The 15,078-nt window shown below is 37.9% G+C and overlaps 1 protein-coding gene across 2 annotated transcripts; it reads right to left on the bottom strand.

Annotated features, from left to right (window-relative positions):
* Positions 1 to 6,985: 6,985 nt before the first annotated feature.
* Positions 6,986 to 14,400, bottom strand: LOC122305298 (F-box/kelch-repeat protein OR23). 2 transcript variants are annotated; one of them, XM_043117709.1, is made up of 2 exons: positions 13,181 to 14,380; positions 6,986 to 7,522 (listed from the first exon to the last, which is right to left on the bottom strand). In XM_043117709.1, the coding sequence occupies exons 1-2, from the start codon at positions 14,158 to 14,160 to the stop codon at positions 7,234 to 7,236; spliced, it is 1,269 nt and encodes a 422-aa protein (XP_042973643.1). In that variant the 5' UTR covers positions 14,161 to 14,380; the 3' UTR covers positions 6,986 to 7,233. The 2 variants fall into 2 exon arrangements, with proteins under 2 accessions (XP_042973643.1, XP_042973644.1); XM_043117710.1 differs by having other exon boundaries at positions 7,407 to 7,568; positions 13,181 to 14,400.
* Positions 14,401 to 15,078: the final 678 nt, after the last annotated feature.

Here is a 15,078-nt window from a genome sequence, read left to right on the forward strand (position 1 = left end):
GAGTCAACAAAGTTTCAAAGTCAATATACTTTACCTTTGCTCGATCAATAAGATCTTTGACGGTTTTTTGAAAGGAAAGAATCGAAAGAGAACTGTCCAAAAATCATGTGATCATTTTCTATTTTTCGGTCCTTTTGTCCTTTGTTTATTTAATAAAATCAATTAATTTGTATGCAAGTGGTTGACAAGGAAACAATATTGTTAAGAATATTATATAAATAATTAAATTTATTTTTTTAAGTTTTAGAATAAGTAGTGATTTCATATTACATCGAATTCTAAATTCGAAAATTGATTCTAAACTCTATCACAGTTAATTAAACATTTCGCATGTTGAGCTTAGTCATTGAGAATATTCTAAGTTTGATGCACACGTGAGGAAGATTCTAATTAAAAATATAGTTTGAATAATTAAATCCATCAGCTTAAATTTAAGAACAATTAGTGATTTTAATTTATAAGTATATTAAAATACCCTTCATGAAAAATTCCTAAAATTATGCATGCAGTAATTAATGTAAGCGACAAGCTCTCAAAAAATTTCAATTCCGGATGGAAATCGATGGTATTCCCAAAAATAGGATTTGGGAAAGTCTTTTCCGTGTAATGCATATCTTTGTCATTTCAATATAGAAAACGAGTCCCAAATAATATTGTATATTCTTTTTCTAAGCCCTTGCTTCTTCTTCTTCTTCTTCTTTTTTCTCCAAGAAATAATATTGCATGTATATTCTATTAAAATGAATATTGATTCTTTTAGAAGAAATTATATTTGCAATAGTGAAATGTGTAAACACCAAGCCATTCCTTTGAAAAAAGTGATCAGTAAATACGGGATTTATATAAAAAAAAAATAAAAATTAATTTCTTAATAGTTAACCCTGCTCTTTCAAGGAACGATCAGAAAGAACAATCGTTGGTAGTTAGAATACGAAAAACTAAAATTAACATATTTTAATTTTTCGTATTCTTACTCTACGACTGTATATAACATTACTCTTCTTTTAGATTGTAGGCAAACAAAAGGAAATTAACACACACGATCAGAAATATAAATAGAGGTCAGAGTTCTAGCAACATACATGTGTGTGTACACACACACACATATATATATATATATATATTTTTATGGGTTCGTTCCGAAGTCTGTCAACTTTCAAAAGTCAACCTTTTGACTTGGACTTTGTAAGATCTTTGACGATCGATCGATCCTTTGAAAAAAAAAAAAGATTTAAAGAGAATCGTTCACACAGTAAAGCAATGCATTAATTGACAAGTTGAAGAAACATATATATATCATGATCTTCAAATTTTGGGTCTATTTTCCCTGATCATGTGTTTCTTTGGGACACTCCATTATTGAGGTAGCAATATATAAACCCTTGCAAAACGTGCCAAAAATAGGCATAAACGCACTACGCGCTAGTTGCGCGCATGGCTTATAATTTTGAACAAGATCATGTACGTGCATGGTTGATTGTTATATCTAGCTAGTAGTTTATAATTATATGAAAGGGTTAATTTGCTAGCTTTAATTAAAGCACAAGTAATTAAGCAGCAACTGAATTCCTAAATGATTAGGGGGATTACATAAATTTACTAATTAGATTATTTACACTTCAAAAGACAGAAGTGACACATGGATCAAAGCACAAAGAAAAGAAAGGATCGAGAAGCTAACTAGCTACCATATAAAGAATCTCGTCAACTTCATTTATTCTTTTGGATATGTGTACAAAGTGTGTAGTAATTAATCAACATGCATGATTAATTATACAAACAAAGAAAAATACAAAGATGAACCAGAAAGAAAAGCTAGCAAACTGTTTATGTTGCAGCCATTATTCTCACAATAAGTACAATACTGTATTATAAAATGTACCCTAACGTTTTGGATTAATAGGTCATCATGATTCTCCTTTTTTATATATATATATTTTCATTCTTTTTATTTAATGCTAGTTTTTGTTTTGGCTGATTGTTGAAATGTGACGTGGGAATTTTGGATTGGGTGCAGAAGGAGGAATATGACCCTTTTGTAGTACTGTCCCTATCAAATGAGCCCTTGGGTGAATTGTGAATGCCCTTTGACTGATTGTTGAAAGGCGAGGTGGAATTATCGGATTCGGAGCAGATGGACTAATTGGAATGCCCTTCTGCAGTGACTCCAACAACAAATGATTAGCCATGGAATGACTCTTAAAGGCCCTTTGGCTGATTGTTGAAAGACGATTTGGAATTTCTGGATTGGGCCCAGGTGGAGGAATAGAACCCTTTTGTAGTATCGACCCAAGTAAATGAGCCCTTGGGTGACTTGCAAATGCCCTCTGACTGATTGTTAAAAGGCGAGATGGAATTTTTGGATTGGGCCCAGGTGGAGGAATAGGACCCTTTTGTAGTACTGACCCGAGCAAATGAGCCCTTGGGTGACTTGTAAATGCCCTCTGACTGATTGTTGAAAGACGAGATGGAATTTTTGGATTAGGCCCAGGTGGAGGAATAGGACCCTTTTGTAGTACTGACCCAAGCAAATGAGCCATTGGGTGACTTGCAAATGCCCTCTGACTGATTGTTGAAAGACGAGATGGAATTTTTGGATTAGGCCCAGGTGGAGGAATAGGACCCTTTTGTAGTACTGACCCAAGCAAATGAGCCCTTGGGTGACTTGCAAATGCCCTCTGACTGATTGTTGAAAGGCGAGGTGGAATTCTCCGATTGGGTGCACTTGGCCTAATTGGACCGCCCTTCTGCAATGACTCCAACAACAAATGATTAGCCATGGAATGACTCTTAAAGGCCTTTTGGCTGATTGTTGAATGGCGACTTGGAATTTTTGGATTGGGCCCAGGAGGAGGAATAGGACCCTTTTGTAGTATTGACCCGAGCAAATGAGCCCTTGGATGACTTGCAAATGCCCTCTGACTGATTGTTGGAGTGCCCTTCTGCAGTGACTCCAAAAACAAATGATTAGCCATGGAATGACTCTTAAAGGCCTTTTGGTTTATTGTTGAAAGGCAACTTGAAATTTTTGGATTGGGCCCAGGTGGAGGAATATGACCCTTTTGTAGTACTGACCCAAGCAAATGAGCCCTTGAATGACTTGCAAATGCCCTCTGACTAACTGTTGAAAGGCGAGGTGGAATTCTCCGATTGGGCGCAAATGGCCTAATTGGAGCCCCCTTCTGCAGTGACTCCAACAACAAATGAGCCGTAGAATGATTCTTCAAGGTCCTTTGACTGATTGTTGAAGCTAGTAGTGGGATGTCAGTGCCTGAATTAAATAAAGATGGAGGGATTGGAGCTTCATGCAGCGACCCTAACAAAAGGCTTTTGTTAATCAATATTATTTTTTCTTCTCCATGCAAGATTCGGCAAGCTTGATTTGCATTCACGCTCATTAGAAAAAGCATTGCTATGACTACAAGAAGCATTTTTAAAACCCCCACTTGTTCTATAAACCAAAATATATGGATATAACCGAGTTGATGCAAGTATTTGTGAAGGATATGAAGGTATATATATATCTTGTGTATCCACCAACTTGTATAGAATTTTTCAACTTCGTTTTACTTGACTATTAATGGTAAGAGATTAAAACTTTGAATGGGTCTTAAATGACAAAACGGGGTTTGATTTGAATCCTAAAGTAGTCTATTTTTTACGTGCATGAAAAAAGTCATGCAATGAACAGTTTTGTGAAGAAGGCAATGCATTTTCCATGGAAAAATATGCCAATCTTGATGAGGCAGGAGAAGTACGATTTTGCGAAATTCAAAACATTTCGTGAGTAGGACTCCTAATTTGTGTAAAGCTACAAAAAGAATTTGTATGTGGATTAACGAGGGAGTTTCGATCGTCAAGAGAACCTTAATTTTAGGGTATCGTTAAAGATTAGATATATTATTCAAGTTTTGAATTGTTTTAAGAGAGAAAACTCGAAATGGTTCTAAAGGCAGCCCAACAAAAGAATCTTGAAGGCCCCAGCTAGACCAGCATGCGGAGGACATTCCTCGATCGTACGCCATTGTCTTGATATTGAGGTACTTTGAATGGACGTAACATGGTGGAAGGACGGACATTTTGTTTTGGTACGTAGAAACACGCTTAGATAGATTTCTTGAATGTGTCTAATGTCTATATGGCTTTAGGTTGTGGGATAATCCTTTTACACGACATAAAATACTTCGAAAGAAGACTTCCAAAAGTATCGAAATATGAAGTCTCTCTTACGGCATGTTGCACTGAATTGGGGAATGGAGAACATCGTCATCATCCGAACGCGCTTGTTCCATCTGTAAATTAAAGCGCGTTTTGTAGTTGTTGGGGATTTATATAATCGTAGAAAATCTCATTTTCTACATATATAAATATATATATATATATATATATATTATCGTGGTATCTCTATTCAAAAAACTTCATTTTTTCCTTTTACCATTTTCAGTGGCTTTCCAATTCTGGGATTGCATCTCTACATTAAACGGCATAATTTTCTTTTTTATCGAGTGAGATGCAATTCTTAAAAAAGAATGATAACAAAAAGGAATGCCTATCTTGTTACGAATATTTATAAATAAGGTCATAGGCGTTCCTTCCAACTGTTTTATGTTCTCGATGTAAGAACTACAATCCCTGAAACAGAGACGAAGCCAATATCTTTTTTCTCGGAAACGGACAGAAAAAAAATCAAACATGAATTTTATATGTATTTTTTTATTTGTGGGGATTTTTTTTGTTGGGATTTTTTTTTATATGTATTTTTTTAACATTTTTAAATATTTTTTTTTAAATTCACGATATTATTAAAAAATACTTCATTAATCACGAAATAAAAAAATAAATAAATTAAAAAATAAAAAAATGTAAGCGGTAGCTCTCAAGAGTAGCCGGAAGCGAGAGCCCTATCATTTTCCATTTCTAAATTATCTGATAAATACAATCCGGCATACATCCAAGAGCCAATTAACTTTAGAAGGAAAATCTTAAAGTTAATTTTTAGAAGGAAAATGATTCTGGTAGGAGACTTTATGCAAGTTTTGCGCAGGGACGCCTACGTGGATAATTAAACGGTGCGTTTCACATGAAATTTTATTCAACGAGATCTCACTCTCAGTAGAAGCTTCCCCTTGCATCTCCCTCCTTCCTCTATCTCCTGATATTCCCCAAATCCTTTTCATGTTTCTGAGACCTACATCTCCCTCCTCCATTGTTTGCTGTCCTCCATCTTCAAAGTGCAGCCAAGACCCAAGATGGGTTTAAGAACCCAGAAACACGCCTGAGAGCCAAGACCCAAGGCAGTTAGTTTTTATGGATAATTATTTATCATTTATCATTCTTTGCAGTCCTTCTAGAAGTGCAATTTCTCTCTCTGAACTTTCTTTCTCCATGAAAGACTTTTCCTTTTTCTTTTTTCTTCATGCACACATACTCGGAATTTTGTATTCTTGTCTATATGATTTTTGATGCATTCGGTATTGCCATCCCATACGAATTTTTTTTCCATTTCTTTGCAATCACCACCTCTCTCTCTTGCTTAGCATCTCTATCACTTGCTCTCTCTAACAATGCCTTTGACCTTTTACAATACTTCTTTCTAGTAATCGGAAAACAAACACTTCGTCTCAAGAGTCCAAGATCCATTTCTCTCCCTTCTTTCACATTACTCGCTCTATCCTTCCCTCTAACATTTTCCAGTGTACAAGCAAATTCTAACAGTCTTATTTAGCACAAAGCAAAGGTTCTCTCTCCCTATATTTCCCTGTCTGTACACAGCGTCTAGCATGTCCAGCTTAATACTTTAATAGCTTCGTTTTTTCCTATCAATTTCCCATACATACACGACTTGTTTTGGTTCTGGGTTCTGCGCTTTTTCATAAATTTTTATTGCATTTAATTGTAGTCACTAGCTGGGTATTTCATGAATTTGTTGATTGTTGACACTTTGCTACCCAAGAGGTTTCTGATCCATGGCTTCTGAGCCTCCGCTTTTGATCTCGTCTCCTAAAACTCCTAGTAACCAAGACCTGAATACTGCACCTGTCTTGTTAGATCTCGCTAAATCAAAATCGGGCCAGCCTAAATCATTTTCCAAGATGGAACTAAAAGACCCAGTTGAAAACTCTTCTAGTCTGAAATCCAATTTCAACTCCTAATCCCAATGTAGTATTGTGTCTATTCAATCCCAGAGATGACTCCGACGCAAACGACTGGCAGAGGTAGATTTGAAAAATCTTATGAAGGTGGGTTGGGTGGCGGAGGAGTACAGCGTAGCCCAGCCAAGGAAAGAGTCGCAGAGGAACGTGAATGAGGGAGACAAACAAGGAACGATGAAGGCTCTATTCGTGTTTTCGAGTTCCAGCTCAATTCGCATGCTTCATCTTACCTTTTTTTTTTTTTTTTTTCCTTTTTTTGTTTCTTTACTTATATTATTTGCAATTCACGTGGCATGATTCGTGTGCCAATCCTGCGCCAACTTCCCTGCCTGTAGAAGAACTGTTTTTAGAAAAACAGAATTCTTCATTTTTTTTAACGTTTTCGGGAAAAACTTGAGGCTTTTTTAGCTTCCTCTTTTTCGGATCATTTTTCAGGCATTGGATTGGAATTTTTGGAATCTTTAAGGGCTAAGATATTTGTTCTTTTCAGAATTTCGGGAGGCTAACGAGGGATATTTTCAAATATTCTAGGAGCATAGTAGGGTTTCCCAGGTCTATTTTCAAATATTCTAGGAGCACGGTAGGGTTTCCCAGTCATGACTAGGAGGGGAAATATTCCAGAGTAGTGCTAGATGAAGCACGAGTTGTACAAATATCATGCATTCCTTAAAAATAGAAGGGAGTCCACTATTTAAAAAATAAATTTTTTATGTGAGAGCCGTATTTACTATTTTTAATACACTAAGCTTGCGCACTCTATGAGTACAAATATCCTTTCTCAAAATGCAAATCCGGCAACTAGTGCTAAGAAATAATAGTCAAGAGCTCTAGCATTTACAAGAACATTTACCTATATTTAGCATTCCTTATGTACAACTGGGACAACATCTGACCTTACAAGAATTCAAACTAAGAAGTACTCACCTATGTCCATGTAATGCTACACATTAAAGATATAAAAATATGCCATCGACATAGGGGACCCAATCAGTAACCATCAAAGACCCTACATAAATCTTTCTTCCATCTTGCATGGTTTGGTATATGCATAATTGCCCCCACACAAATGAGAAAATAAAGTTTACAAATGAACGCTGCACATAACTGCTGTATTAAAATCTAAAGGGTATGGGAAAGGCGATTTGGTAGTTAGAAATCTCCACGTCTTCTTCTTGGGATGATAAATTTGGATGTACAGTTTAGCCCTCTTATGGTGTCGCTTCCTTCGGGTTTCTGTATAATTGACTGCATTCAAAAGGGTCATTACATGCAACTCCCCGTCCAAAACAACAAAACCAAATGCTGAGTTATGAGATGCCGTTTTTGGTACATGCGTCTCCCAATGCCACCGGTTTGAATCCATGTCATACCTGTAATGCAGTAGCGAAAACAAGCCATTGAGCGTCCCCAAGTAGCCTAAAGAAGATTTCCAATGAGTCTTGTGTGGAAACAAACAAGAAAGTGACCACTCTAGGTTCAGGGTTTAAAAAATTATCGTTGATATATTAAATGGTTCAGCAAGAGTTGAGGCCAGTATATGCCATTCAGGTGATCCGGATTCACCATTTGGATTTTTGTCAGAGGGTTGCTAGCAAGTTCTCCAGTCAAGCAAAAGCAAAGGATTAGATGGGAGCACATCAAAAAAGAACAGGCAGCCTTGTTCACTTTCACAAAACACTCGTCTCATCTCATCTTATCTTTAATCATTACAACATTTTCAAATTCTCATACAAAATAAAATAAACAATTCAACTTTTTCAAATTCCAATACAACTTTTTCGAATCTCAATACAAAAATAATATATTCTAATAATATTTTATTCAACTTCTCTCATCTCATCTCATCTCTGAAAACAAACAATGACGTGACATGTCTAATGACTTAAGAATTTGGCATATCAACAAGCATGCATTAATGCAAACTTAGGCAAAACAAAAACCTGCTGTCCCAAAGAAACTGTAACTCACTTTTGCTTTTCTTAGGCTATTATTAAGCAGGATTCTAACCTATGTGGTAACAGTCTTAAAGCGAGTTCTAATTGATATAACTTGGAAAGATATGTCAAGCACGATAGGTTTTATGGCCCAACTGAATGTCCATTAGCAGCTCCATTAGCATCCATCCAGATACAAACTCCCTACTTCTAACCCAAAAGTTGCATCATCTCTTCGGCATCACACAGCCTGAACCCTCCTAAATTCAACAGAAACTAATCTAACAGCATCAGGCTTTCAATTTAGCATTTTGTAGGTTTACATTTCAAGGTACTTCAAACAGTTAAAGGCATGTTAGATAACAAAGCTAAAACAGTTTCTCTTTTCTTTTTTGACAAGTACAACAGTTCACTATTCAAGTTCAGGCAAGGGAGCGAAAGCAAGCAAAACAGAGAGTCCCAAAGACATCAAATGTTCTTTTCCATCTTGTACTCAAATCTGTAATACTCCTTAAGGGAATAAGTATAAATATACAATTTTTTTTAATAAGTAATCAACATTTTAATTGAAGAACTCAAAAGGCATAGCCCAAGTACACATTCATATCCAAGAGAAACTCCTAGTTGGATATAGAATAAGATAAAAGAAAATCATAAAACTCGCCCCCATTAAAGCCTATATATAGTAATTGTCCAAAAAACAAAAAAGTAATGAAGAAATCATTTTTAAATTCTTTCTTCTTTCTTTCCTTCTTTTTTTTTTTTTTTTTAATGTTGGGGAACCTCTCCAAGGCAGGGCTCTTCGAACACACCCCTAAAGAGTAAACCCTAGTCAAACCGCACCATCAAAAGTTTTCCTACACGAAACTGGTAAAATCGCTGACTTTTCAACAAGGGGTGTGGCCCCAAAAGATTGTTTGCACCCATGACGTGTTAAACCTTGGACTTTGAGAGGAATGATACCCCAAGACCAAAGCTTTCACCACTTGGGCCAAACCCCTTAGGGTTTTTAAATTCTTCCATCCATCTAACTCTCGGTCCTCAAAATTTCAATCATTTCTCTCTCCAATATAGCACAATTGAAAGAAAGGGATCATCTTGAAGACATCAGCCACCTCAAGACTAGTATTATTTGGGAACAAAAAAAACTCAAACCTATTATGATATTTTTCCAAAGCACCACCCATGTGGCTCGAGTACCGCATTAGTACACACCACACCCCAAGCAAAACCATATTTAGAGTCCACCACAGCTTTCCACAAGGCAACACTCTCGTGTCGGTATTGTCATACCATTTTCCCAATAAAGTCCTATAGAACACAAGCATATTTTGAACATAAAGATTTTATAAGAAAAAAGTTCTTACATAGCACTCAATAAACTTGATAAAAATTCTATTTATTTTCCATCACTTATCCCCCATCTAAGCTTTGATCTCCGCAATGCACTGCAACTACATTAGAGCATTCAACAAGTCCAATTGCAACTTCTCCATCTATAGAGTCAGATTTCTTACTTCACAGTAGGGGTGTACAAAAACTGGTCAAACAGACCGTGACCAACTCAGACCTGCCGCCGAAACTCATAACCAACCAAAACGGGCATAGAACCGGTCGGACAACGGTAGAATTATGTCAAAACCGCCGTCGGCCGGTTTGGTCCCAATGATGCTGGATCGGACCGCTGAACCAACCGATATCTTAATTATTTATATTTTTTAATTATACATATATGAAATGACGCCGTTTCACTTAAGTGAATGAAACGATGTCGTTTTCGGACGTAAGTTTGAAAAAAAATATATAAATAGAACGGCGCCATTTCACCCTAGGGTTTAAACACCCCCCCGCATCCCTCTTCTCTCCTTCGACTTCCTCTCAGTTTCTCACTTCTCAGAGCCGCCTCTCTCTCTCTCTCTCTCTCACCGCGGCATCATCACATGCAGGGCCACCTCCGTTGCCATCAAAGACACCATCAAACCGACCGGAGTTACGCCAAGACCGATGTGGACGATTTTCTCCCCCTTCATAGGCCGATTTCGGTCGAGATTTACACCATTTCAAGGTCTCGATGGGGTTTCAAAACCGCACTGATACCTTCAGTTGTCACCCCTACTTCACAGTCATACTCAAAGCGTTGTAACATACAAGTCCTAAATTAGGATTTAGAATTATTATTTTTATTTTATTAATATTTTTATCAGATTGGTTTGAGATAGTAATTTTATTTGAGTAAGATTCTTCCACTCTGTACACCATCCATCCCTCTGCTTGGTTCCCTAGTTGGGAGAAACTTCCTAATTTGAAACCAATTGGATGTGTCGAAACCCTCACATATATACTCTACGTTACCCACAATTTTCCTTCACCCAAACCCATAATACTCCTACGGCCAGAACCCCCAGTGAAAGCAAATTCTTCTTCAACACAACATCACTGTAGCCTTCCACACAACACCACAGCAATCTTCCCCACAACAAACCGAGACACTCTCTTCGCCAAAATAATTTAGAGGACATTGTCAAGGAAGTCGGAACCCCTCTTGGCAACCACAAAACTTGCCGTTGGTCACTGCCAGGCACCTAGACCCACCATCGCAGCTGGTCCTCCTTCCCTCTCAATGAGTCCCAAATCCCAAGTTCTGTCGCACAATATTTTGCCTCTCCAATGCTTGTAGTGTCAAGCAAATTTCTTTTATTTTGGCCTTCCCATCATGCATCTATCACTTTAAAGTTGTTACACAAACGCCCTTAAACCCTTTTGGTGTAACTCCTTTACGTGAAGCCTCTAGAAGCCTCTTTTGTTGTGTTATTACCTTATTGCCCTACAATAATTAAAGAGGGCTTGTTGTTTCCCACATGGGCCTTGGGCCTTGTTTTCCAAGAGGGTTGATTTCAGAAACTGTTATAATGACTTTAAGTGGGCTGTTTTCCTGAAATTGGGGCTGGGCTGAAATTTAAGTTAGGCCAAAGTTTTACTCGAATAAATATGAGCGCATAGCCTTAATTTTTACAGAAAATATTCAAGGGATGTAAAGTATATTTAAAAATATACTATTGAGCATATTTTTCTTGTTAATATTATCATTGCCTACTTAGTCAAATTTTAATAAAACTAGTTAGTGGCGTTTAGTTCTTCATATAGGTCACAAACTAAGAAGTGAGATTGTGGCAACAACCCTATGAGGTAAGTAGCTTAATCATAAATTAGGATTAGCATACGTTAACTAGTTATATTATTATTATTAAAGCAAGTTCTTTAGAAGCCAATGTTTATGCACTATGCATGTCATGATATTTGCAAGCACGCCATTCATCATATTTCGTTCTTGATATTATAGTTATGTATGTATTATGCATTGCTTTTCATGATCATCTATGAATTATGATGATATGCTTGCAAATGAGACTATATGCTCTGCTGATATGGATTGTTGTTAGAATGGATGATATGTTATGAAAATCACACGTATTCCATGTTTAACGTTATGCCATGCATAATACTATGCCATCCCATGTAAATTCATAAAGTCAAACATGTACTCATGCATTATGAAAGTTAGTAAGAAAACACATGAACAACAAGCAAGCTTTAAGATTGGCCTTATGTTATGGGTGGATGTACAAGCCACAGACTCAAGTGTAATCCACCACATGAAAGATATAATGTTTTGAGGTGACACAGACCGAAACGTGATTCACTACATGTTATGATACGTTAGACGGTGCCACGAACTCAAGCGTGGTTTACCATATGCTATGTGATAACAGGGACCAAAGCGTATTTCACTACATGTTATGATACATCAGGCAGTGCCACGGACCCAAGCGTGATTTATCCTATGTTATGATATGTTATATACGGTCAACGGCAATTGGACCAATGCACACATGTTATGATGGCCACTAAGTAAGTGAAAGACAAGATGAATAAGTTATGTACAAATGATAGGAAATGTATGGCGTCAGTCATTCATGCATCCGCATTACATGTATTGCCATGATTATGTTTGATTCCGCTTATGTTACTAATGAATGATCTATATGTCATGTGATGTGTGACGATGTATGTAAGTTTTCAAGATTTAGCCTAATGTTAAACTAAGTTAAGTTTACAATATGATGTGCTATTAAGTCTTCGACTCATTTGTTTGGTGGTCTGTTTTATGTTTTAATGTCTCAGATGATGATTTTGGATACAGAGCATAAGTGCCAGCAGCAGAATAAATTTCCTAAGACTTAGTGTATGATTTAGACATTAAAGCTGTGTTAGTATAACATAGAACTAGCTCTTATATCATTTCTTTTATGTTTCAGCTTTTATGTTATGAGAGACTGTCATGCTAGATAAGTTTTATGATCCAATAGATGAGGTATTTATGAGATTGAATCTCTTTACAAGGCATTATGTTATGAATGTATGTAACATTCCTAACCTATGGGAAAGGGTTTTACAAGCATCTACTCATCTTAGTTGTTATTCAGTTTTAAGCTGATTCAAGACCTATACTCACAATGTTTAAAAAAACCAGTGTAATATTATACCACATCAGACATTGTAATTTCACACATTGGCACCAAAACCCAAAACCTCCATATCTACAAACACGCGTATCTATGAAAAAAAATAGATACCATGAAACGACATCTCAAACATCAATAAAACGAAATAACTCCTACATTTTAGACAGGCGGCCAATCCAATCTGATGAAAAATACACCGGAATCAAACAAATTCTGACTTTCACAAACTGTAGAGCACAAAAACCCAGAACATCTAAAACTCACTACTACATATGCCTGGTAAAAGACCTAACACTTATATCTCACAAATGAAAGAAAGGAAAAAAAATAAGTCAGCCCTTTGTATAGTCGATGAGATGAAAGTTGAAATTTGAGTAAAATATTATTTTTTAATATTATTATTATTTTGAAATTTAAAAAAGTTAAATTGTTTATTATGTTTTGTATAAAAATTATCAAAAATTATAATCATGAGATGAAATTCTTTCCCTATCCAAACTAGGCCATACTACAAAAGAAACTAATCTAATCCAGTGAAACAAACACAAATAACGAACAAATAAACAGATACCTGAAAATGTCGTTCCCTTCGAGCATAAACACGGCGGGTCGACCGGGCCTCTCCCTATCCTCCACCACCACAATCTTCCCTACCCTAACCCTCTCCCCTTCCTCCCACATATCCCCAACCTCCACCCACTTTCCGGCAACCCCACCATCACCACCACTCTTCAAATCCATCACCGCTGCGTCCCTACAATACTCGTCCACCGGCAGCACCCCACCAATCGTCCTCTCCTCCCCATAGCCTCCCATCACCCAAAACTCCATTCTCTCCTCCACAAAGAACCCCGCGCACCCGGCTCGCAAACCTGGCAGCCGGTCCAACTCGACCCACTTATTCCTGCGGATATCGTAGCGCTCCACCGACGCCATCCTACTCCCAGCCGCACCGAATACACAGTGCCGGGACCCACCTCCCGCCACGAGAATCGCGTCGGAATCGGGTACCGCCGCACAGCCGAAGCTCCCCCGCGGGTGGAGCATCGGCGCCAGGGGCTCCCAAGAGCCGGTGGTGAAATCGAAGCGGGAGACGGATGAGGAAGCAGAAGGACGATCCATGGGGAAAGAGCGGGTATCGAAGAGGGACCCACCGAGGACGTAGAGGTGGGGGCCGATGGAGAGGGCGGAGAAGTTGCAGAGGCCATAGGAGTGGGGGTCGGGGGGAGCGGGGGGAAGTCGAGACCAGGCGAGGTTGTGAGGGTCGAAGAGGAAAGGGGGGGATATAGAAGGCCCCTGAGGAAAGATGCAGAGAAGATGGGAGAGACGGTTAAGACGGCGGAGGGAGAATAAGAGAGAGTTGAGAGAGGGGGTGAGGAAGAGGCGCCACGACTTGCAGGTGAGCTTGAGGCGAGAGTGGTGAGAGTAGGGGATGAAGGAGAGGATGAGAGCGGCGACGTCGTTGGGGAGGCCAGGGATTAGGGTTAGGGTGTAGTCAAGGATCAGAACCGAAGCAGAAGAAGAAGAGGAAGATGATGGAGGGGTTGACATTTGTTTATTCTCTTTTGTTCTTGGATTAAGAAAAGAGAAAATGAAGGAAAAGAAGACGAATCGGTGGAGGATTTACAACTGAAGAAGAAGAATCGAAGCTTGAAAAGGGAAAGAGATTTCGTTTTTTTATTAAGGGTAAACAGTAACACAAAACGGAGTGGGTTTTGGACACGTGGCTTGTTGTTTGCGGAGAGCGTGCTCTCATTCAATGATCCGGTCCTGTAGTAGCTTGGGGATTAAGCTAAGTTAAAGCCAAACAAATCCCCAATTGTTCCGGAGAAGTTGAGACTTATTTTCTGATAGTATTGTTTTGACTTTTGGACTGGATTTATAAAAATTTGCCTCTTTTTTTTTTTTTTTTTTTTTTTTTATTTGGTTGTTATGGGTTAGCATTATCCATCCAGCGGGAGAGGAAACGAATTGACCAGCACGAAATGCATGCATTAGATGGTGGGCCGGGCCATGAACTGTATGGGCTTGTTAAAGTAAAGCCTTTCAAGCTCACCGGTAATTTTTAAAATATCAGGCCTGCTGACCATAATAAAGGAAAATGAAAATGAGGGTGTACTGTGTAGTCGGAAATGGGATAACCAGCTTGTGGACGGCCCACGTCCATTGTCTTTAGGTCTTTTGTTTTGGTAACCCAAAAGAGACACGGGTGACTGTTTAAGCTTCAAGAAAGTTACTACGTTTGGACCAATTAACAAGACTTTTGTTTCTCACGTAACCAAAGATCGAATACCCCTCACCCATGTTAAAAATATATAAAATAAAATAAAATAAAACGAGAGAGAAAGAGAGAGAAAATGGTCACGTTAAGTATGTCATGAAGCAGAGTCCTCTTGTATTCATTCTCTTTTATAAAGAAAATCATCAATAGGGATGACAAATCGTATTTTTTTATCGTATTCATATCAT

The sequence above is a fragment of the Carya illinoinensis genome, chromosome 3 (genome assembly GCF_018687715.1).
Source record: "Carya illinoinensis cultivar Pawnee chromosome 3, C.illinoinensisPawnee_v1, whole genome shotgun sequence".
In the NCBI taxonomy this organism is placed as follows: domain Eukaryota; kingdom Viridiplantae; phylum Streptophyta; class Magnoliopsida; order Fagales; family Juglandaceae; genus Carya; species Carya illinoinensis.